This window comes from Haematobia irritans, chromosome 5, assembly GCF_050003625.1.
Source record: "Haematobia irritans isolate KBUSLIRL chromosome 5, ASM5000362v1, whole genome shotgun sequence".
Lineage (NCBI taxonomy): Eukaryota > Metazoa > Arthropoda > Insecta > Diptera > Muscidae > Haematobia > Haematobia irritans.
Window position 1 is genome coordinate 167,815,178 of NC_134401.1, and position 24,387 is coordinate 167,839,564.

At 32.1% G+C, this 24,387-nt stretch overlaps 2 protein-coding genes across 2 annotated transcripts in view; one reads left to right on the top strand and one right to left on the bottom strand.

Moving 5' to 3' along the window:
* Positions 1-426: 426 nt before the first annotated feature.
* Positions 427-24,387, bottom strand: part of dpr1 (defective proboscis extension response 1) — a 707,346-nt gene continuing 683,385 nt past the window's right edge. The window contains exon 8 of the mRNA XM_075312145.1: positions 427-2,262. Coding sequence (XP_075168260.1) covers positions 1,802-2,262 — 461 coding nt within the window. The 3' untranslated portion in view covers positions 427-1,801. The remainder of the gene's footprint in view (positions 2,263-24,387) is intronic.
* LOC142241151 (uncharacterized) lies at positions 17,152-23,719 on the top strand. Its single transcript, XM_075312904.1, has 2 exons — positions 17,152-17,433; positions 22,381-23,719. The coding sequence occupies exons 1-2, from the start codon at positions 17,430-17,432 to the stop codon at positions 23,196-23,198; spliced, it is 822 nt and encodes a 273-aa protein (XP_075169019.1). The 5' UTR covers positions 17,152-17,429; the 3' UTR covers positions 23,199-23,719.

Below are 24,387 nucleotides of genomic sequence, written 5' to 3' on the forward strand. Positions count from 1 at the left end.
CCAAAAATGCGTCCATCATGAACTTCGTATATCACTAAAGACATTCTTGCAATTTTGAACTCCAAGTTTTTCCTTCAAACTACAAAATTTTCTTTAACAAGTGAAAAAACTTAGTTATGTCTAATAAATTTTCTTGAATTTGTCGAAAAATATTTACTTATTTTTATGACATCGGCGTGATGCCAACGTTTGTAATACTGTTTAGTTAAAATTTTCTACAAATATTCAAAATTTTCTAAAATTAACCGAAACTTTTCTTCCTGGTGGGTTCACTGTTTTTTCAGTGTAGTTTGTGTTTTATTCAAAATCAACATCGGTCCTTGAAATTTTAACCAGCCTTTACTTGTTTATCATTCCATTACTTGTGAAAATGTATACCGCCTAAAAGTATGCAAAGAAATTGGCATAGTAGACAACCGGGTTAATAATCTGAACATTTAAATTAATGGAATGATTTAAATAAAATGGAAATATATTTTTTTTTAGATTTGTGAGGATTTAAGTCAAAAACAAGTTTTTTTAACAATTCTTAAAACAATGCATTTAATTGTGACTTTTACTTTATGAAGAAGTATGCCAATTTGTTTAAAACTAGTCTGCCACCACTTTATTGCGAGTGACATCTTTTGTACTTTAGAAATTTTTTAGAAATTCTTAATGGTAGTGCCATTTTAAATGAGCCCAATTTAAGTGCTAAAATTTTCCCTTTAAAAATCCATATTAATATGACCGATTACTTTTGACCAGAACTGAAATAGGTCTAAATACACCAAAGGTAAGGGTCCTGAGGTTGATCCAGGGTTATTATGGAAATCGGGAAAATTAGAGTTCCCCATTTTCAATTTGAAGAAAATCCTAAATCTATACAAAATATTATGTTGAACCACTGTGCATTGGCATATACCCCATTGCATTTGTACTGACTGTAGTTGTTCATCAACTGTTGTGATACTTTGCACAAATTAATTACCTTAACTTTTAGCTAAACTTAGTTTACCTTACTTAACATAGTTTTTTAAGAATTAAACTTTCTACCCTTCCCTATTCCACAATTTTGTGGATTCCAACACGCAATTGCACTCGCCCAGGGATCTCCAGATAGTTTGAGACCTTCGCAGAAAATCTTCTTTTGTGATAAGAAGGAATAGAGGAAAACGTTGTATAAGTTCTCCTGCAGCTATCGTAGGAATAAAATTTACATAGAATCTCCATGGTTCATGATATGCTGGAGAAAAACAAGAATACATCCTTTTTTCCTTCTTTATTACCCACTATTTTGTATCAACTGCTTGACGTTTGCAATTTTATGGGCTCCTGTTTTTTAGTTGGTTCCTGATGCTTTATTATTATGATAGTTTCTCTCGTGGTGGTGGTTCATTCTCGGAAAAAAGAACAACCAAAAAATAGAATGCCCTGGAATCCTTTTTTGTTTTCATGGGCTTTGTTTTTCACTTATGCTATTTTCTTGCTACTACTACGTTTAAGATCACCCATCCATTGCGGCCGTTTTCTTTTTCTGTTGTTTTAAGACTGAGAATGGAAAACTTACTTTAAAATTTACAACCAATCCACCCAGCTGAAGGGGGTAGGTAGGGCCTTGTAATAGGCCACCAGAATATGGGTGGAAAAGTAAAGAATTATTAAGTTACACTCATGATGCCACTGACACTGTTGCGGTTGGGAGATTTTTCACAAGAAAACTGGCAAAGTATTTGCATCATTTCAGTTTTTATTGCTGCAACAGCGGTCGTCCATTGTAGCTGTGGTGGTACTGGTGGTGATGGTGGTAAATTTTAGTCTTTCATCTAAGGTCTCGAGAGTGGCAGGACACCACCGGCAGATTGTTAGAAAAGGTCGTCGTCGCGTTTTTTATATCTGCATTGGTTTTCACGGCATGCAATCCAGCATCCAGGGAACTTATGGTGCTGCAATTTGGACCTACTCCTGTTGTTGATGGCGATAATCCTTTCGGTTTAGATTGGAGCCTTTTTGCAACAGCAGTTATATGTTTTTTATGTTGTTGCTGTTGCTGCTGCTGCGACTGCTTCCCCATGAAGGTGGTCGTTTTTACTCCTGTTAATGGTGCCAACATTAAATTTCTGGCCATTGTTGTGGTTTCTCCAGCCCGGGCCACGTCTGTTGTACACATCAAATGTTGTAAACAACATGTTAAAAGGGCAAATAACATGCAACATATACTAAAATAGAAATTGCTACTACGCATTCTGCTTGAATTGTGTTGCATGGCTGCCGGATGTTCACCTGCAATGAGAAAATTTCCCAAAAAAAAAAAAAAAAAAAAAAACGGAATAAAAGAAAAGAGAAGAGAAAAACACGTTTTAGAAAAAGTTTCATTTTTATGGCTTAGATTGTAGCAATTAGTTTTGTTGGTTTTTTTTAATGGTTATGGTTTCCTTCTGCGAATCAAGCTGGCTTCATTGTGTTTCAAATATAAATGCTTGTTTTGTTTCATTTACATTTGTTTAAATGGAATTTAATGTGTGAGATTAATACAGATCTTTTTGAGGAACATAATGTTTTTGAAAAATTTTAAAAAAATATTTCAGGATTTAAAATCTTCATTTCGATTAATGGAATTGTCTAAAAAATATTAATCGACCTATAGCAATTAGAGATAAAATGTCGAAAGTCAATTTTTCAAGGCTCCACTACATAACACCCCAATGAAATATAGAAAATGAAATAAAGACCCAAAATTAAAATAAATTCCCAAATATGAAAACTAAATAAGTGTCCAAAACGAAAATGAAATAAACATTTTTAAATAATTTCTAAGATATGAAAATAAATTAAGGGCCAAAACAAAAATGAAATAAAGCCCCAAAATTTAAACTAAATTCCCCAGATATGAAAATGAAACAAGTATATACGGCCGTAAGTTCGGCCAGGCCGAATCTTGTATACCCTCCACCATGGAATGCATAGAAACTTCTACGAAATACTGTCATCGACAATCGAATTACTTGGGTTGTGGTATCTTAAAACTTCTTAACATCGTTTTCTAAATTGTGAGTTAGTCCATACGTGGTATGTATTAGACAATACGTAGAGAGCCAGAATTAAAATATGGGGGTCGCTTATATGGGGGCTATATACAATTATGAACTTGATATGGGGATCGATTTATCTGATGGCTATATATAACTATAGACCGATATGGACCAAGTTAGGCATGCTTGTTAACGGCCATATACAAGCACAATGTACAAATTTTCAACTGACTCGTATGCAAATTGCTCCTCCAAGAGGCTCCAAAACCAAATCTCGGGATCGGTTTATATGGGGGCTATATATGATTATGGACTGATATGGGACACTTTTGGCATAGTTGTTAAATATCATATACTACCATCACGTACAAAATTTCAACCAGATCGGATGAATTTTGCTTCTCCAAAAACACCGGAGGACAAATCTGGTGGACCAATTTTTGCATGGCCATTAGAGACCACATACTAACACCAAGTACCAAGTTTCAGCCGAATCGGATGAAATTTGCTTCTCTTAGAGGCTCCGCAAGCCAAATCGGCGGATCGGTTTATATGGGGGCTATATATAATTATGGACCGATGTGGACCAATTTTTGCATTGTTGGTAGAGACCATATACTAACAATATGTACCAAATTTCAGCCGGATCGGATAAAATTTGCTTCGCTTAGAGGATTCGCAAGCCAAATTTGAGGGTCCGTTTATATAGGGGCTATACGTAAAAGTGGACCGATGTGGACCAATTTTTGCGTGGTTGTTAGAGACCATATACTAACACCATGTACCAAATTTCAGCCGTATCGGATAAAATTTGCTTCGCTTAGAGGATTCGCAAGCCAAATTTGGGGGTCCGCTTATATGGGGGCTATACGTAAAAGTGGACCGATATGGCCCATTTGCAATACCGTCCGACCGACATCAATAACAACTACTTGTGCAAAGTTTCAAGTCGATAGCTTGTTTCGTTCGGAAGTTAGCGTGATTTCAACAGACGGACGGACGGACATGCTCAGATCGACTCAGAATTTCACCACGATCCGGAATATATATACTTTATGGGGTTTTAGAGTAATATTTCGATGTGTTACAAACGGAATGACAAATTAATATACCCCCATCCTATGGTGGAGGGTATAATAAAGCTTACAAATTTTAAATTAAATTCCCAAGATACGAAAATAAAATAAAGGCCCAAAAAATGAAATAAAGCCAAACAATTTTAAACTAAATCCCAATATATGAAAATAAAAAAAGTGAAATAAAGCCCAAAAAAATTAAATTAAATTCCCAAGATATGAAAATGAAATAAAGCCCAACAATTTTAAATGGAATTCCCAAGATATGAAAATAAAATAAAGGCTCAAAGCAAAAATGAAATAAAGTCAAAAAATTTAAATTAAATTCCCAAGGTTTCATACCTTTCATACCATGAAATAAAGGCCCAAAACGACAATGAAATAAAGTTCTAAAACTAAATTATTTTCTCAAAATATGAAAATGAAATAAAGCATAATAATTTTAAATTAAATTACTAAGATATGAAAATAAAACAAAGGCCCAATAAAATAAAATAAAGCCTAACAATTTTAAATTAAATTCCCAATGAATGAAAATGAAATAAAGGCCCACAAAAATGAAATAAAACCCAAAAATTTAAACTAAATTCCCGAGATATAAAAATGAAAAAAGGCCCAAAACGAAAATCATATAAAGCTCCAAAACTGAAAGATTTTTTAAAATATCAAAAAGCAATAAAGGCCCAAAATAAAAATGAAATAAAACCCAAAAATTTTAATTAAAAAAAAAACCAAAACCAAAAATTTAATTAAATGGCCCAAAAATTTTAAATTAAATTCTCAAGATATGAAAACGAAATAAAGGCCAAAAACAAAAATGAATAAAGACCAAAAATATAAATTAAATTCCCAAGGTATAAAAATTAAATAAAGCACAAAAATGTAAATGCAATTCCCATTAAATGAAAATGAAATTAAGCTCAAAAAGTTTAAATGGAATTCCCAAGTTATGAAAATAAAATAAAGGGTCAAAATAAAAATGAAAAAAAGCCCAAAAATTTAAATTAATTTCCCAAGATATGAAAATGAAATAAGGGCCCAAAAGGACAATGAAATAAAGCTCTAAAACTAAATTATTTTCTCAAAATATGAAAATGAAATAAAGCATAACAATTTTAAATTAAATTCCCAATATATGAAAATGAAATAAAGACCCAAAAAATTAAATAAAGCCTAACAATTTAAAATTAAATTCCCAAGGTATAAAAATTAAATAAAACACAAAAATTTAAATGCAATTCCGATCAAATGAAAATGAAATTATGCTCAAAAAGTTTAAATGGAATTCCCAAGATATGAAAATAAAATAAAGGCTCAAAACAAAAATGAAATAAAGCCCAAAAATTTAAATTAAATTCCCAAGATATGAAAATTAAATAAAGGCCCAAAACGACAATGAAATAAAGCTCTAAAACTAAATTATTTTCTCAAAATTTGAAAATGAAATAAAGCATTACAATTTTAAATTAAATTCCCAAGATTTGAAAATAAAATAAAGGCCCAAAAAATGAAATAAAGCCTAACAGTTTTAAATTAAATTCCAAATATATGAAAATTAAATAAAGGCCCAAAAAATAAAATAAAACCCAAAAATATAAATTAAATTCACGAGATATGAAAAAAGGCCCAAAACATATAAAGCTCCAAAACTGAAACATTTCCCAAAATATGAAAATGAAATAAAGGCCCAAAATAAAAATTAAATAAAATCCAAAAATGTAAACTAAAAAAAACCAAAACCAAAAATTTAATTAAATAGCCCAAAAATTTTAAATTAAATTCTCAATATATGAAAACGAAATAAAGGCCCAAAACAACAATGAAACAAAGCTCTAAAAGTAAATTATTTTCTCAAAATATGAAAATGAAATAGAGGCCCAAAACGAAATAAACGCCAAAATTAAAATCGCGAAATTTTAAAATTGAATAATGATTTGAGATTAATTCAGATCAAATTTTAGTTGATCTTAGAGGAACAAATTTTCTTTCATATAAGATACCGGCTTTCTAAGTGGAATCACTTAACCATAAAAACAAAAAAAAAAACTTCATCGAATATGGAAGGAAAGAAACTTTATGTCAAGGAAATGAGTCGTCTATGCTAAGCAAAATTCGCATTCCTATTTTAAAGACATGGAATATTTGGCTTCACAATAAAAGTTTTTTCAGTCTATGACTTTGTCTCCTTGGATGTCCTTCTGATCACCTATTATTTGTTGGCAAGGTGGAGGTTGGAATTTTGACCCGCTTCTAATGAGTATAAAAGTCTCTCACAAAAAAATAAGATAAGAAAACGAATATTCAGATATATGTTCTACACTACATGCTACAAAAAAAACTGATTTGAATTTAAAAATTATTCATTTGATTTGGAAAAGGGTTACCTTAATATGAAAAATATTTGATTTGATTTGGAAAAGGGTTGAAAAATGGTTTCATGCGTTTTGAAGAAAGTTGTATTTGAATTGTAAAAGCTTTCTTTATGGAGTATATTATTTCAAACTTTTTTTAATTTTATCGGGAATATCTTTTAAGAAAATCCCTAACACGTTTCGAATCCCTACAGGCGATTGAAAGTAAATTTTCTACATAAATGTAAAATAGAAAATGAAATAGAAATTGCAAATCAATGACATTTTTCCTGGAATTTTGAAATAAAATATATCCACAATTCATTGTAGTCGTTACAAAATTTATCTATGCATAAATTAGAATACCATACTCGCTTTGTAAATGCTATTGGCTATAAAACTTGGCCGTAAACTTTTTAAATATCTTACCTAATAAAATTATACAATTAGTTAAATGTTAAAATAGGAAAGAACTTTTGGAAACCCTAATTTAAATAATTGGCAGTTTTAGTCATTCTAAACTTTAAATCCCATCAAAAAGGTAACTTATCTTTCAATTTTCTCATTACTTTGCCCTCAAAGTTGTTGTGTTGAAAAGAACTTCAACAAATGTTGAATAATATTGAAATGAACATTTAACCAGGTACTTTCTGTCACAGCAGTTATAAAAGAGATTTAATAAGGAATTGATACTTAACTTTAATAAAAGACGAAAACTTTTTCTATTATCCCATGAAAAATAACCAAAGTTTCATCTTTTGCTATCGCTCGCTCTTGTACTCCTTGTGCAATTCGGAGAAATGGAAAACTTTGCTTTCGAAATCAACATCCAAATCGAAATTATATGTAAATAGACATAATCAAAGTTTTAAATTAATATCAAAAACTTGTCAACAAAATGCAAGCTCAACCATAAGGACAAAAAAACACATCCTGCCCATACACTAGGGCTAAGAGAAACAAACAGAAATCTGAAAGGATTTCAATGGTGCAACAAACAAATAAGAAAGTATTCACAAAATAGCAATTTCATCTAATGCAAAAAGAGAAACAGAGAGGGAGAGAGAGTCGATTGAATCACACAAACACAACACAAAATCTTAGCTATATCATTCTAGTGTTTAGAGTCCTTTAAGTCAAGTCAAATAATTTGCCCAGCTCCATTATTTATTTATTTGAAAACTCTCCAAGTTGACACTCATTTTCCTTTGTGCCACAATAAACTATCACTATGCTCTTGCAACATGAAAATTGTGTTTACTGGCCTTAAGGAAATCATGTGATAATTCCTTGTTTGACAAGAACCCAAAGTCTTTTTGAAACCATCGTCATCAAAGCCATCATCATGAGTCTCAACTATTCAACCACTGACATTTTTGTTTACCATTTCCATCTTTTTGAGATTTTTCATATCCAGCTTGAAGGCTTCAACAGGATTTAATATTTATATTCTCTGCTTTACAAAAAAAAAAAAAATATTTTCTTGTATTCCAAAAACAAAGGCACAGAAAAAATAACCTTAACTCTCCATATGACCCTTTTGCAAAATGTATCATTACATAGAGACTGAGAGAGAGAGCGAGACAGAGTGGTGGAGCAAAAGAGAATAGCAATTGAGACAAACAAGATGAAATGTTAAAAAAAAAAACTGCTTTTAAAACACATGAAAATTAAAAAAAATGCCCTCACAACAGACACAGTGGAAGATTATGCAGTGAATTAAATTTTATTACAAAGAGAAAATTAGAGTGACTAAAAAAATATGTGTAAAGTGAAAAAAGAATTTTATTATCTGAGGAACCATATTTAAGCCAAGCAAAGATTTCTTTTGAAGGTAAAAATTGCTTTTTTTTACCGGTAAATAACAAAATTAAAGGCAATCGTGGAATCACTTATTATAAATTTCGGAGGCATTTCAAAAGATCTCATGGAACATCTTTAACATTTTATTTTGGACATGAGTTGATGAAAAATGAGTGTATCCACCATAACGTTCTATTAAACGATAATGACTCCCCCATAGGCTTAGTAGCTAATTGCCATTGAAACCCCTCAAACTTGGACACCCTGAAAACCGAACACCTCCCAAACATGGATAGTTGTCTGGGGACGCTTGCTATATTAACACATCAAAATTAACCTCTTAAACCTGGACACCTCTCAAATGTGGAGAAAATTTAGCCGACCGTTGATGTCCACCTTTCAGAGGTTTCACTGTATTCATATTCAAAATATTTAATTATTTAATTATTAATTTATTCAAAACTTTGACTGTGAATAGTAATAATTGTACAGCATAATATACATAAATATGTTGTTTAGTTTCCATTTTCAGTAATTCAAAAAAAAAAAAGTATATACGGCCGTAAGTTCGGCCAGGCCGAAGCTTATGTATCCTCCGCCATGGATTGCATAAGAACTTGTACTAAAAACTGTCATCCACAATCGAATTAATTGGGTTGCGGTAACACTTGCCGATGGCAAGGTATCTTAAAACTTCCTAACACCGCCTTCTAAATTACAAGGTAGTCCATACTTAGTATATATTAAACTAAAAAAGGCCGATTAAATACGTATATAATTAAGTTTAAAGTTTCTATAGAATAAAATTTTGACAAAATAAAATTTTGACAACATTTTCTATAGAAGTAAAATTTGGAAAAAAAATTTCTATAGAAATAAAATTTGGAAAAAATTTTCTATAGAAATAAAATTTTGAGAAAATTTTCTATAGAAAAAAATTTTGACAAAATTTTCTATAGAAATAAAATTTTGGCAAAATTTTCTATAGAAAAAAATTGTGACAAAATTTTCTATAGAAATAAAATTTTGACAAAATTTTCTATAGAAAAAAATTGTGACAAAATTTTCTATAGAAATAAAATTTTGACATTTCGAAAATGTTTTTCATAAAAATAAAATGTTGGTAGATTATTTTTGGCTCAAGTGGCAACCATGAATATGAACCGATATGAGCCAATTTTTGTGTGATTGGGGATGGGCTATATATAACAATAGACCGATATGGACCAATTTTGGCATGGATATTAGCGGCCTTATACTAACACTACGTTGCAAATTTCAACCGGATCGGATGAATTTTGCTCCTCCAAGAGGCTCCGGAGATCAAATCTGGGGAACGGTTTATATGGGGGCTATATATATTATGGACCGATATGGACCAATTCTTGCGTGTTTGTTAGAGACCACATTCTAACACCATGTTCCAAATTTCAACCGGATCGGATGAATTTTGCTCCTCCAAGAGGCTCCGGAGGACAAATCTGGGAGTCGATTTATATGGGGGCTATATATATAATTATGGACCGATGTGGACCACTTTTTGCATGGTTGTTAGAGACCATATACTAACACCATGTACCAAATTTCAGCCGGATCGGATGAAATTTGGTTCTCTTAGAGGCTCCGCAAGCCAAATCGGGGTATCGGTTTATATGGGGGCTATATGTAATTATGGACCGATGTGGACCAATTTTTGCATGGTTGGTAGAGACCATATACTAACACCATGTACCAAATTTCATCCGGATCGGATGAAAGTAGCTTCTCTTAGAGCAATCGCAAGCCAAATATGGGGGTCCGTTTATATGGGGGCTTTACGTAAAAGTGGACCGATATGGACCAATTTTTGCATGGTTGTTAGAGACCACATATTAACACCATGTACCAAATTTTAGGATGAAAGTTGCTTCTCTTAGAGCAATCGCAAGCCAAATTTGGGGGTCCGTTTATATGGGGGCTTTACGTAAAAGTGGACCGATATGGCCCATTTGCAATACTATCCGACCTACATCAATAGCAACTGCTTGTGTCAAGTTTCAAGTCGATAGCTTGTTTCGTTCGGAAGTTAGCGTGATTTCAACAGACGGACGGACGGACATGCTCAGTTCGACTCAGAATTTCACCACGACCCAGAATATATATACTTTATGGGGTCTTAGAGCAATATTTCGATGTGTTACAAACGGAATGACAAAGTTAATATACCCCCATCCTATGGTGGAGGGTATAAAAAAAAAATAAATAAATATTTATCCCATAGTTGAATTTGTTGCATAGTATGCATATGGCTGTACGTGTATGTGGTTATTGTTGCCACTATTGTTGTTTGTTTTTTTTTTTTTTTTTGTTATCAATGCTTGCATCGTTACAGTCGATTGTGTTCTTGCACCGTGGTGCTTTTGTTGCAATAATAGCCTATAGGCATTTCTCTTTGAATCCGTACAGTAACATATACGACTATAGCTGTAAATGTGAATTTTGAATTACTTCAAGCAAGGATGGATACCCATATGCCTGTGTTAGTTTAATAAACAAGGCAAAGACAGGTTTTGGAGACAAAACAAAATCTGAATAAGGTGTCCACAGAGTGAGTACGTATAAGAGGGAGAAAAACAATTCTGTGAAAGAAAACATTTTATATGATTCATTCCAGATAGAGTGATGAAAACACCAGGGTTTTTGAAAAGTCTGGTTTTCTCGGTTAAAAAAAAACTGACCTTTTTCCAAAACCGGTGGACGGTGTTTTTTTAAATAAATAACCAGTAGTGTAATACGTATAGACTGATCCACTTTAATGGCCTTTTTTTATGGGCTTTTTTTAATGGGCTTTTTTTAATGGGCTTTTTGTGATAGGTCATAAGGTCATCCAAAAAAAATTTTTCCCTGTATGCATGAGTGTCATTGTATTGAGTGCATTGGCTGGCTGTGTGGTGCATGTGCATGTATTGTGAAGATGAGATAGGGAGGGAGGGAGGGAGAGATAAGAGTTTGGATGTTGGGAAAAGTGTGTGGAGTTTTCTGATCGCCTAGTATTGATCAATCGTTGAAACCTAAAGTGATTCTTGAGAATGCTATTGATTTGTTTAGCATTCTAAAATGAGAGAAGAAATGCATGTGCATGTGTCGTGAAGATGAGACAGGGAGGGGGTGAGATAAGATTTTGGCTGTTGGGAAATTTTGTGTTATTCGATTTGATTTCTTGGTTGACTGTGTGGAGTTTTCTGATCGCCTAGTATTGAACAATCGCTGAAACTTAGATTTTGTGTTTGTTTATGTATCATAGAAGAATGGGTATGGAAAAGAGATAAGTGATTCTCTAGTTTGGCTGTCCCTATATGCATGATTGTCATTGTGTTGAGTGCATTGACTGGCTGTGTGGTGCATGTGCATGTATCATGAAGATGAGATAGGGATGGGGAGAGATAAGATTTAGGCTGTTGGGAAAATTCGATTTGACTTCTTGGTTTGCTGTGTGGAGTTTTCTGATCGCCTAGTATTGAACAATCGCTGAAACCTAGATTTGGAGGAAGAAGGTGTAGGGGGAAGAGATAAGTGTTTCACTGTTGGGAAATCCTATTGAATTGTTTGTCATTGCACAGAATGACCACCCAAGATGTATATGTATCGTGAAGATAAGGTATGGAGGGGGTGAGATAAGATTTTGGCTGTTGGGAAAATTTGAGTTATTCGATTTGATTTCTTGGTTGACTGTGTGGAGTTTTCTGATCGCCTAGTAAGATGTAAACATTGATGTCTAATTGCATACAAAATATCTATGAAAATCAGGCAATGTGTCTATTTGTTTAGATTTTTTATGTATTTGTTACTTTTTGAGAAGAAATGTGTATTTATAAAGGGATAAATATCTCATTCCTCGAAGAAATATATAGTATATTCATTTGAAATTTTAGTTCCCAATTGAATTCTAAACCCCGACTTAGCAATTCATATGCACGGAGTTTTACGTTGTGAATACAACATTTAAAAAAACTGAAAAAACGGAATTTTGTTAATTTTTTGGTGTTTTACAAAAAAAAAATCGAAGTTTTACGTTGTGAAAAAAGACAACATTTGTTAACAAACGAAAAAAAAAAACAGAAACGGACACGTTGTGAAAAAAACAACATTTGCTAACAAACGAAAAAAAACAGAAACGGACGTTGTGAATTTTTTTGGTGTTATACAAAAAAAATTAATAAATAAATCAAAACACGTAAAATACGTTGAGACTTTTTGTTGCAAAATAATAAATATAAACAAAAAAAGAAAAAAGAAAAGAATCGTACCTTTTAAGAAAAAATTGCGATTTGTTTCTTGTGCTGCAAAAATAATTAATAAAAGGTTTATTTATAAAAATTTAAAAAAGAAATATTTGAAAGAACTTTAAACAAAATGGAATCCCAAATGTTGACGTGCAAAGTATGCAGAAAAATGTTCAAAAGCCAAAATGCACTCCAAAAACATTTGCAGACACACAAAACGTGTAGTTTATGTGGTTTGATGGTGCGAAATGTCTATGCATTGAAATTACATATGGAAATTCACCAAGCGACAATGCATAGACAAGGTTTTGGACAACAACAGCAACAACAACAGCAACAACAACAGCAACAACAACAGCAACAACAACAGCAACAACAACAGCAACAACAACAGCAACAACACATAAACATGTCCGTGGGAGGTGGAATCTACCCCCAACAACAATATAATTGGGATCAGCAACCAGGGCTTAATCCAGGGTCCCAACAACAACAACATTTTAACTTGCTGCAGCATCCAGGACCTATCTTTCATCAACAATTGCTGCAGCAAAATCAAAACTTGGAGCAACACTCAAACATATTTGAGCAGCAACAGTTTAATTTCGACCAGCAACCAGGGCCTAGTCATGGTCAGAGGAATTTAAATAAAGTATGTGAAATATGCAACGTCTATGTAAACCCAATGAATTGGTTCAAACATCACCAGTCTCCGAATCACATACAAAGAAGTGATGTTATTATAAATAACCAATTTAGACAGACGATGACAGGATTTAAAAATCGTGTAGGAACTTATACGTACCTAACCGATATGAATACCATAGATATAAATGAGGTATTCGAAGAATGTAACAAGAGTTTACACCTGTTAATTTTAAATTCACTGGCGAAGAATAAAAGTCTGAAGATAAATATCCAACTAATTGGGGAATACATAAAGTTGGGTGGTGAAGAGCTCCAAATGCAACACATGTACCATGTGTCCAAAATGCAGAGACTGGTTATGTCAGACAACATTGAGGATTTCATTAAAAGGCATATTGAGGAAATAAAGAGTCAAATGGCGGATTTTCAGGAAAGAGACTCTGGATGGACTTTGACTCGAATTGAAAAATTTGAAATCAACATCAACAAATGGTCTGGCTTTTGTGGTTCCCAATATATTCCAACGCCACCAAAATTATATTCGAAAAAAGCATGTATCAATGTCAGAAATACGGATGAATACTGCTTCAAATGGAGTGTCATTTCGGCGTTAACTTCCCCAAAGCCAACCCACCCAACTCGAACTTCATCCTATCGAGTAGATATCAGGCAGCAGAATATTTTGTTAGAAAACAATATAAATTTAAATTTTGAAGGGCTAGAATTCCCTATGCCTGTGCAAGAAATCCCAAAATTTGAAAAGCTGAACCCAGGAGTTAGTATTAATGTATATGGGTATAACCGGAAAGATGACACTGTCATCGGGCCATACCACATATCCCAGAATGTTGTTCCAAATGGGGTACACATTAACTTGTTGTTGTTGGAGAGTGGGGGTAAAGCACATTATATTTGGATTAAAGACATGTCAAGGTAAGAAAAAAATCCTTCATTTCATTTTTTACTTAAATATTAATAAAATATTTTTTTTTTTTATTTTATTTGTTATAGATTATTATCTTCGCAGTTAACCAAAAATTGTAAGAAATTAAAAATTTGCGACAGATGCCTGCAATACACTTCAAACTCCGAAAAGTGGTCGAATCACTTAAAGGAATGTTCCAACATTGTAACCACCGTACCGGATGCAGGTAATAATTTTATTCGCTTTAAAAACATAAGTAAAACGATGGATGTCCCTTTCGTTGTGTATGCCGATTTTGAGTGCATACTAGAGAAAGATAGTTTAGGATCAACAATAAATAAGCACAAACCGTGTGCTTTTAGTTTTTATATAAAATGTAGTGTAGATAGTTCGTTAGATAGATTTAAGATTTATACTGGGGAGGATGCTGGGGAAAAATTTGTTAAATATTTAGATTTAGAATGTAGAGATATATACGAAAGGTATTTATCATTAAAAAAACCAATGTGTCCCTTATCACCTATTGAGGAATCCAGTTTTCACGCAGCTCAATTGTGTCACATTTGTGACAAAAATTTAGATACGGATAGGGTTAGGGATCATTGCCATATTACTGGAAAATATAGGGGGGCGGCCCATAATGAATGTAATTTAAATTATAAGATCCCAAAGTTTATACCAATCTTTTTCCATAACTTTTCGTCATATGACTGTCATCTATTTATTAAAGATTTACTAAACCTTATTCCTGGAAATACCTCAGTTATACCGCTAAATAAAGAATTATATATATCGGTATCTCATAAAATTAAATTTGATAATGGGGATCTTTTAGAATATAGGTTTTTAGATTCTTTAAGATTTATGCCTTCAAGCTTGGATAGCTTAGCTAAAAATCTGTTAGATGACAAAATGACTACGGTTAGATCTAATTTCTCAAATGACCACGAATTTAAATTAATGAGAAGGAAGGGTGTATTTTGTTATGAATACTTGGATTCATTTCAAAAACTTAAAGATATAAACCTTCCCTCTATAGAAAACTTCTACAGTAAATTAACCAACAAAAGTTGTAGTCAGGAGGACTACAATCACGCTATAGAAGTTTGGACAACATTTAATTGTAGAACACTTCAGGATTATATGGAGTTATATTTAAAAACGGATGTCCTTCTACTCACAGATATATTCGAAAACTTTCGAATCTTATGCAAAAGCATACATAAGCTGGATCCTTGCCAATATTTTACGGCGCCTGGTCTATCTTATGATGCTATGCTAAAGCTGATAACATCGGATGGTTTTAGCCTAGAATTGTTGAAGGATGTAGACACATACAACTTTATAAAAAATGGCATTCGTGGAGGTATTACTCAATGTAGTAAAAGATATCACAAAGCCAATAATAAATATATGAAAAACTTTAATCCTGATATTGTATCTACATTTTTATTATATCTTGATGTTAATAACCTATATGGATGGGCGATGCAGCAATTCTTACCATATGGTAATTTTAAATGGGTTGCAGAAGCTGACATTATTAGGGATCCTAACGTAATCAAAAATTTTAAATTCGATTCTCCTGAAGGGTATATTTATGAAGTTTCAATAAGTTGTCCACCCCATCTACATAATAAATTTAATGATTTACCTTTAGCGGCTGAAAACAAAAAAGTGGGAGGATCGAAACACAACAAACTTGTTGCAGATCTTACACCAAAAGAAAGGTATACCATCCACTACATGACACTAAAACAATGTTTAGAGCAGGGCTACGTTCTAAATGAAGTGCATAGGGTGCTTACTTTTAGTCAAAGACCATGGCTAAAGGAATATATTGACAAAAACAATGATTGTAGGAAAAAAACAAATATTGCTTTTGAAAAAAATTTCTTTAAACTATTGAACAATGCAGTATATGGCAAAACAATGGAAAATGTTGAAAAAAGAAAAGATGTGTCTATTGTAAAACAGTGGGCATATAGTGACAGGCGTAAGTTAGGTGCTGAAGCTCTAATTTCAAAACCAAACTTTCATAGTATATCCAAATTCACAGACAATTTTTGGGCTATTCAAATGAATAAAACAAAAATTGTTTATGATAAGCCAATATACTTAGGATTTTGTATTCTAGAATTAGCTAAGTGGAAAATGTATGACTTCCACTACAACTTTATGAAAGAAAAGTTTGGTGAAAGAATACAATTAAACTATATGGATACAGACTCTTTCATATACACCATCGAATCTGAAGATGTGTATGAAGAAATTAGACCTCATCTTACTACACATTTTGATACATCTGAGTATTCCGAAGATAATCCTTTCAATTTTCCTCTTGTAAATAAAAAGGAAATTGGATTAATGAAGGATGAAAACTGTGGTAAGATTATGACAGAGTTTGTCGGTTTAGGTCCAAAAATGTATTCATATACTGTTGAGGATGGTTATGAAATTAAAAAGGCTAAAGGTGTGAAAAAAAGTGTAATGGACAACTATAAAATTGATGACTATAGGAATTGTCTATTTACTAAAGAAAAAGTTTGTGATACAATGCTCACTTTTAGGTGTAAGCTACACAACATCTATACGAATGCCTTGAAAAAAGTTGTATTAAGTCCGTTGGATACAAAGCGTATGATCAAGGAAGATGGAATTAATACTTTCGCGTGGGGTCACCATGAAATTGAATCAAGTATGGAAAATATGCTAGTTGATATAGATGGCAATGGTCTAGATTTAGATTTAGGAGCAATCGAAACTGATTCCTCTTTAGAAAATTTAGTTCAACAATATACATCTGATTTTGATATGGATTTTAATGATCTAATGGATATAATTTTAATGTAAATACACTAAACTATTTATTATGTATTGTATGTATTTAAAAAATTTAACATTAAGAATTGTTATTTATATAGAAAAAATGTAATAAATAAAATGAAAAAATTGATGTATACATTTTTGTTTTATTTTTATTTATTTTAAAATTGATTATGGATATAAAGGTATGTATGGTTCATTGAAAAAAAAAAATTAAATAATTTTTCGCACATTTCCCGTCAATGGTGTATATTCAATATAGCGATCGTGAATTATTAAACAATATGCTATGGTGTTTGCAGGAATGGGTTTACTGGTTTCGAGTTCAATTCTGACATCTATGGGACCTTGTTTGACCATTTCATTTTGGTGGCTAACATCGATGACTGCCATGGGGGTGTTCTTAAATTCAGCGCTTGTTAGTAATGGTTGTGGTTCTTTCATATAAAAGCTGTGTTGAAATTTGGCGTACATGTCATATAGAATAGCATATCTATTATCATCAAATTTGAGATTAAGATCATCATATGGGTAAGTATCGGAATTTAGATGAACTTTTAAATTTACTAGATTACAATGTATAAACTTGTTGTTTTTTTCAAATACCACGATTACAAATCTGGGGCGCTCTCTATTTAATGAAAGCTTTACATTCCAATTACATTTTGTCGCATTTGGGAATGTAGGATTAAAGTGACAATCCCAACTCCGAAAAGCAAGCGGTAATGTGGTACCATCTTTAATCGTTTTTATAATTTTCAACTTTGTTATATCGGAAGCTTGCACATGTGGTATTCTCCATGTTATATTCTGTATCGTTAGTTTAACCATTTCTTCAGGCTTTGTGGAAAAGCAAGCATTATGATCATTTGAACTGCGCAACAAAATTAAGTCATGTTTACAGTTTAACACGATTTTATTGAAGTCCTCTGCGAAGCCCAACAATAATTTTAACGGAACATAAAAATTAAATGACCCGTTTTCCATGTCATTGTGTTTACTCCATCCTGCATTCAGCATCATATTCGAATCCAATTCATTGAGAGATAAATAATTTTTTATAGTACTCGCCATTCCTAAATAACGTGTTCTATCAATTTCAACCCCATTGATTTCATAACGAATCTCATCAAACATATGTGCTACACAATTATTTCGCAGTCTAGCATTTGGTGTTGCTATACCATCCATCAGCGTTATGAAGCCTTCTATGTAGATATAACTTTCAGATGGTAAGACATAGAGATCTTGATTTTGGATTGTTATTCTAATTTCATCATTATTTTTATATGACTGTATATATGGCATATAGCTATGATAATCCTTCTTAATAATGCTTTCATCAGAAAATGGTTTTTCTGCAACGCTTAATATTTCAGACATTTTTCTTAAGCTGTAGTTTTAAAGATTTTAGGAATAGTTTATTTTCTTTAGTTAATTTACGTTTTATAGATTGGGGCAGTATATTTTGTGTAATTAGCTTGGCTGCTCGTTCCGGAATGGAATCATTACCTATTTTATTGTAATATTTATTATAGATAATCATTTCGCTTTCGGTTTTAGATGAAATCGTAAAGTAATCTCTTCACCCCGAAAATTTATTATACGCCTTTCTTGATCCACAATCCAAACTTTTAGACAACTTATTTCCTTGACATTCACAGGTAAATAGATTAAATTCCTGGGTATCTCATCCATTTTATATCCTGGAGAGACATTCATAGCAAACTCATGTATTATATGCGACGGTGTGTTATTCATATATGATCCTGTGATTATATTACATTGGACTTGGATGGCATTCACTTTCATTATGTTCACTGATTGATGTGATTTATGTCGTGCATTAGGTAGCAAAATTCGATTGTTGAAGCCAAATAGCGCGCCAATAGAACGATCTTTGTTAAAATCAATAATATCGTGGGAGGAATATATTTCAATTTGAAGTGTATTATTATTAGCCTCAATCTCTAATATTTTGTTGATATTTTTCTTTACATATTCATGTTTTAAAAATTTAACAATATCCTCCAGTTCATAAGATCCCACCGGAATTTCAATGCAATCACCACCAATGTGGAAAAGATTGTTATCATAGTCAATATTTGGAATTGAATTATACGAATGAAAATCAACTAAAGCACATTCATATTCATCATTAAGTTGTATGGGTGGGAAATAATTGGTTATGAGCACCGACGATCTTCCGCTTAGGGCTAATGTAATTGACATTATGAAAACTTACTTTAGAATGAAAAACAAAATTAAGTTTCAATCTTCTTTATTTATTTTATATTACTAAATACACATCATAAAATTTCATTCTTATTAATCCATGAATTGTGGTCATTAGAAAATCCCAACCATTTAACATATGCTTGTTGACCTTTTGTTTTTAGAATTTTTTCAACGAGGTAAACATCAGGGTGTCGCGTTCGCAGAATTTCTTCTCTATAGAAACCTCCTTTTATTGGATTACCTTGATAATCTTCCAATAGATATGTGGTAGGATTAGTGTTTTGGATAGAACTTATTCGAAAAATTTCCGTACTGAAATTAGGTGTATATCCTTTTTCAAATATATTTTTATATTTACTTATGCGAACATAGTCACCAACATGGAAGTTTGAGGGTTTATATACTTTAAGATGATTGTAGGCAGTTTTTAAAATATAATCCTCATTATTTTTATTGACATCAATAGGAGCCATTTTTATTGTTCTGTGTATTTTCCGATTATATTGATTAACTAAATTTGGTAAAATGTCAATCCACTTATAGGAACCGTTGTATGAGAACTCTTTAAACATAAAATTTTTTAGTGTACGATTAAAGCGTTCTACGATGGATGCTTTCATCACACTAAATGTGGAGTAGTGGTTTATTGAGTACTTTTGCGTAAGACTTTTAAACTCTTTATTAAAAAATTCTTTACCATCGTCTGTTTGTAGATTTTTAGGTGTTCGACCTTTGTTCAATATTTTTCTAAATGCATTGGAAACATCATATGCATTCTTAGTTTTAGTTGGTTCTGCCCATGCGTATTTTGAAAATGTATCGATGACGGTTAAAATATATTTATATCCTCTATTTAAAGATGAATAAGTTCCCATTTCAACCAAATCAGCCTGCCAAAAGTCATCAATTCCTTTCATTATATATCTCCGACGGGGAAATTTTTTCCGGGCTTGAGTGTGTATCTCTTGTACTATTCCTCTTTTGGCCATTGTTACTTTGTAATTAAATTTGATTAATGAACTTGAGATGTTATTCGCATATCCGGCAGGACTGTAAATATATCCTTGATAATAGTTTTTAGCTGCGATATTTCTTGATGTATTGTATTGACTTCAATATTTAAGTCTTTTTTTAGTAATTCACGTGAGATTTCGATTTGTTTTTGTAAGTAAGTTCTGTTGACTGCGTCTGCACTTTCCACCGGTACCCCCACGTTTTTAATCTTTTTATTTTGGAAATCGATGTTATTATGCTTGTCAATAGCAATACCAAATATTTTCGGAACATATCTTTTCAACTCACTAGAATTTGAAAAGTGACCAAACTTATCGACGCTCATATCTCAATTGAATGCAATTGACAATTATCAGAATATTATATTGGCTTCCCTTAATTCTTCAATTATAGATATTATTTCATTGTTATGATTTGAATGGCCAGCTTGTTGAGATGCAATAAGAAGTTTTAAGCGTTCAACTAATTCATTCGGATCATCCCAATATATATAGTTTGGTTTATTTAAATTTAGGCTCATTAAACCTTTACCAGTGTAAGTGTCACCAAAAAGTTTCTGGATAATCCTTTTATATTTATATCCTTTATTCCCTCGTATTTGACCAACAGAATCATAGTTCTTGCGATGAGCATTTGTTCCCAAAAGAATTTTCTTGTATATATCCAATTCCAGTGAATCATACTTTTGTGGCTGTTTATGGGTGATTAATTCAAACAAGCCTGGCGTGTTTGCCCACGATTGATTCCCAACAACAATCTTATCATCGCTAATGTTAATAGGACTGTTTCCCAATTTCCACACTCCATTTTCGTCTTTATATGGTCCATATACAGTATCGAGAGTTTGATCATTAAAAAGTTTAGTTAAATTAATAGTATAGAAATTATCATCTTCCAATTGTGAAAAATAATTTTCTGAATTTTCTTTATTGTCGCTGTCTTCATCACTTTGAGAATCCAGTTTAGAATTTATAATTTTTTGAGAGTGTTTATTAAAATTTGATTTAGGAGGTTCGGTCTTTATTGGTGTGCTACTTTCAAACTTAAAAGTAGGAAGTTCTTTATTTCGCTGTTTCATTTTCTCATTTTTTAATTTCATTAAATTATTCAATGGATCTGTTAAAGGCTTGAATACATTTTCCAGTTTATGTGAAGCGTCGTCTTCTCCTAATTTTATGCTTTGAAATTTTTTTCTCAAAATTTTTCGAGATTTTATTAATTCTTTCAATATTTTTTCATTCATATTGTATCACCAATAGAAATCTTTTGAATTATTTTAAACCGATAATGCTAACTGATGTATCGCTTTCGAACCGCTTTCGAACCGCTTTCGGACCGCTTCCGTACTGCTTCCGAATCGCTTTCGTACGGCTTTCGAACTGCTTAGATAAGTAAAGAACCGTCCTTAAAATAATTTCAAATCGGTTGCAGATGAGAAGGGGGTGTAAGTAGACGTCTGCATACAGTGGAAAGACATATACTACTAAGGTGTAATAAATATGTCAAAACCTTTTCTATATCTTCCATCAGCGATTTCATCGTCTTTGCTTATAACCATAAAACCATACCTATCCCTCCAACATTCACGACATATATCCACAAACATTTTATAGGACATATCGCTACCCACATGGTCATTAAATATATGTTTCATATTCGTTTCATCTTGCTTAAAAACAACAATTATGTTTGCATTATCCCGTATCAAATGTTTTGGTATGCGACTGTAAGTTTGGCATAAGTAAAATGAGTCTACATTTTTGTGACGACCCATAGAGAAATAATCACGAATATTATTCTGTTTATCGCATGCGACATCATCAAATATCATTATAGAGTTTCGTTTTGCTTCATGTGGCGGTATAACATCGTCGTTGTTGTTATATATGAAGTATCCCATACCACTTATAGGCTCAATTAGTCTTCTCAGGTATTCATATTTGGGTTGATATAACGATTTTGAGTATAAATATATATTTTCAAATGTTAGCCCATTTTCACTTTCTATAAGGCTTATCATAACATTAGTTTTTCCGCAATTTGATGGGCCCACAATTAGACATCGAATGGAATCGGGTAACAATGAACCATGTTTCGATTTATTAGGTTTCGCTTGCGTAAAATCTAGATCACGAACAGAAATACTTGTATCCTGTTTAAGTAAACGCATATTGACGACTAATTTATTATTAAACTGACCAAATAAATTTATGTGTTTATTTTTAGTTGAGAGCATATATATGTTTGTATTTCGGAAGAGACAAGTCAATCGCAAACGATCCATACAAGGAAGAGGATTCGTAAACAATTTAATCAACGCCTTACCCATTGAGCTACATTTACCCGGATACCAATTTTGTGGACCAGGAACAAAACTCGATAAAAGATTGAAAAGGGGTGATAAAGGGATAAATGCTTTGGATGCAGCCTGTAAAATTCATGATATAGCTTATTCACGAAGCTCAGATATTGAAAAACGCCACAAAGCAGATAAGGAACTCTTAGAGAGGGCGTGGGAGAGAGTAAAAGCTACCGAAAGTACTTGGGGTGAAAAATTAAATGCTTATTTAGTCTCCAACGCAATGAAAGCAAAACTAAAACTTGGCATGGGTATGAGGAAGAAAAAAGCATGCGGACGTACAATTTTCAATTCAACAATTAAAAAAGCCAACACACTACTAAAGAAGCAAAAACCTGTTGATATTAACTCTGCAATAAAAATCGCTCGGAAAGTTATTAATTCATCATTCAAAGGGAAAAAGTCACATGTCGTCATCCCAAGAGTTATTAATGTTCCTAAAATTGGCGGTTTTCTACCATTGGTTCCTATTATAACAGCACTAGGTGCCTTGGGTGCAATATCTTCGGGTGTATCATCGATAGTAAGAACAATTAACACTGCTAAAGATGCTAAAAAGCAACTAGAAGAGAGTATGCGTCACAACAAAAGTATGGAGTCAATTGCTATGGGTAAAGGACTTTATCTTAAACCATACAAAACTGGTATGGGTATTACCCTAAATAATACGGATACAAAAAACTAATATCTAAGCTACCTAACAGACCGCTGACAGATATAGACATCCAAATATTTGGGAAAGAATATATACCACATTTTCGAGGAGTCTTTATGCGAGATAATCTTCCGAAAAAATGTCAAACAAAAGAATGTGGTGTAGTAAACTTAGACTCAAGTATAGGATCTGGAACTCATTGGGTAGCATATTATAAAAACCACAAAGAAATTGAATACTTTGACAGTTTTGGAAATCTTCAACCCCCACTAGAAATATTGGTTTATTTAGGTCCCAATATCAAATATAATTATCAACGAGTGCAAAGGTTTAATGCATTCAATTGCGGTCATTTATGTTTACAATTTTTACTCCAAATTGTATCACAAAAAAAAAAAAAAAATAAATAATGTTTAATGTTCTCTGTTATTTGAATATAAAAGCAAGATGAGACTTTCCTTGATTTAGTTGGCTACGAAATATTGTCCGTTATACTTCGAATCATGTATGTACCGGATTTTGTATTGGTGGACTTTCAATACTGTCATGGGAATGATGACAGCATATATATAAAAGAATTGGCGTATATGCGAGGCTATTCTGTCGTACCCAGCTATTTCCTATTCAAACCCCCTTTCGATAACAGAGAACTAGTCAAGGAGGGTAAACGGAAAAACACATATTGTAAAAAATATGTTCACGGCTTAGATTGGAAAGATGGTGATATAAATTACACTGAAGTTGGCGATGCCTTGGAACCACTAAATAGTTATAAGTATGTGTTTGTTTTTGGACAAATTAAGAAAGAATTCCTTCAAAAATATTTAAATACAAATATTGTAAATCTAGAGTATAGAACAATTTTCCAAAATATGAGAAGCTACTATACGCATTGCCCTATGCATAAAGATAGGAAATTCAAGTGTGCTGTAAATAATATATTTAAATTATTTATATATATAGAGAAATTTTATGAATCTATAGAGGAAATTATTTATGAAGAAATACAAAACTAAACAATATTTCTAAACAAAAATAAATAAATAAATAAATAAATCTAAATAAAATAAAATTCATCTGTGTTTCAATTCATAAATTTTACATGTATTCCAATATCAAATATAATTATCAATTAATGTAAAGCTCTGAAATGTAAACTTGATATTTAACACCCTCATTTTCTGAATATAAAAGCAAGATGAGACTTTTTTATATTTAG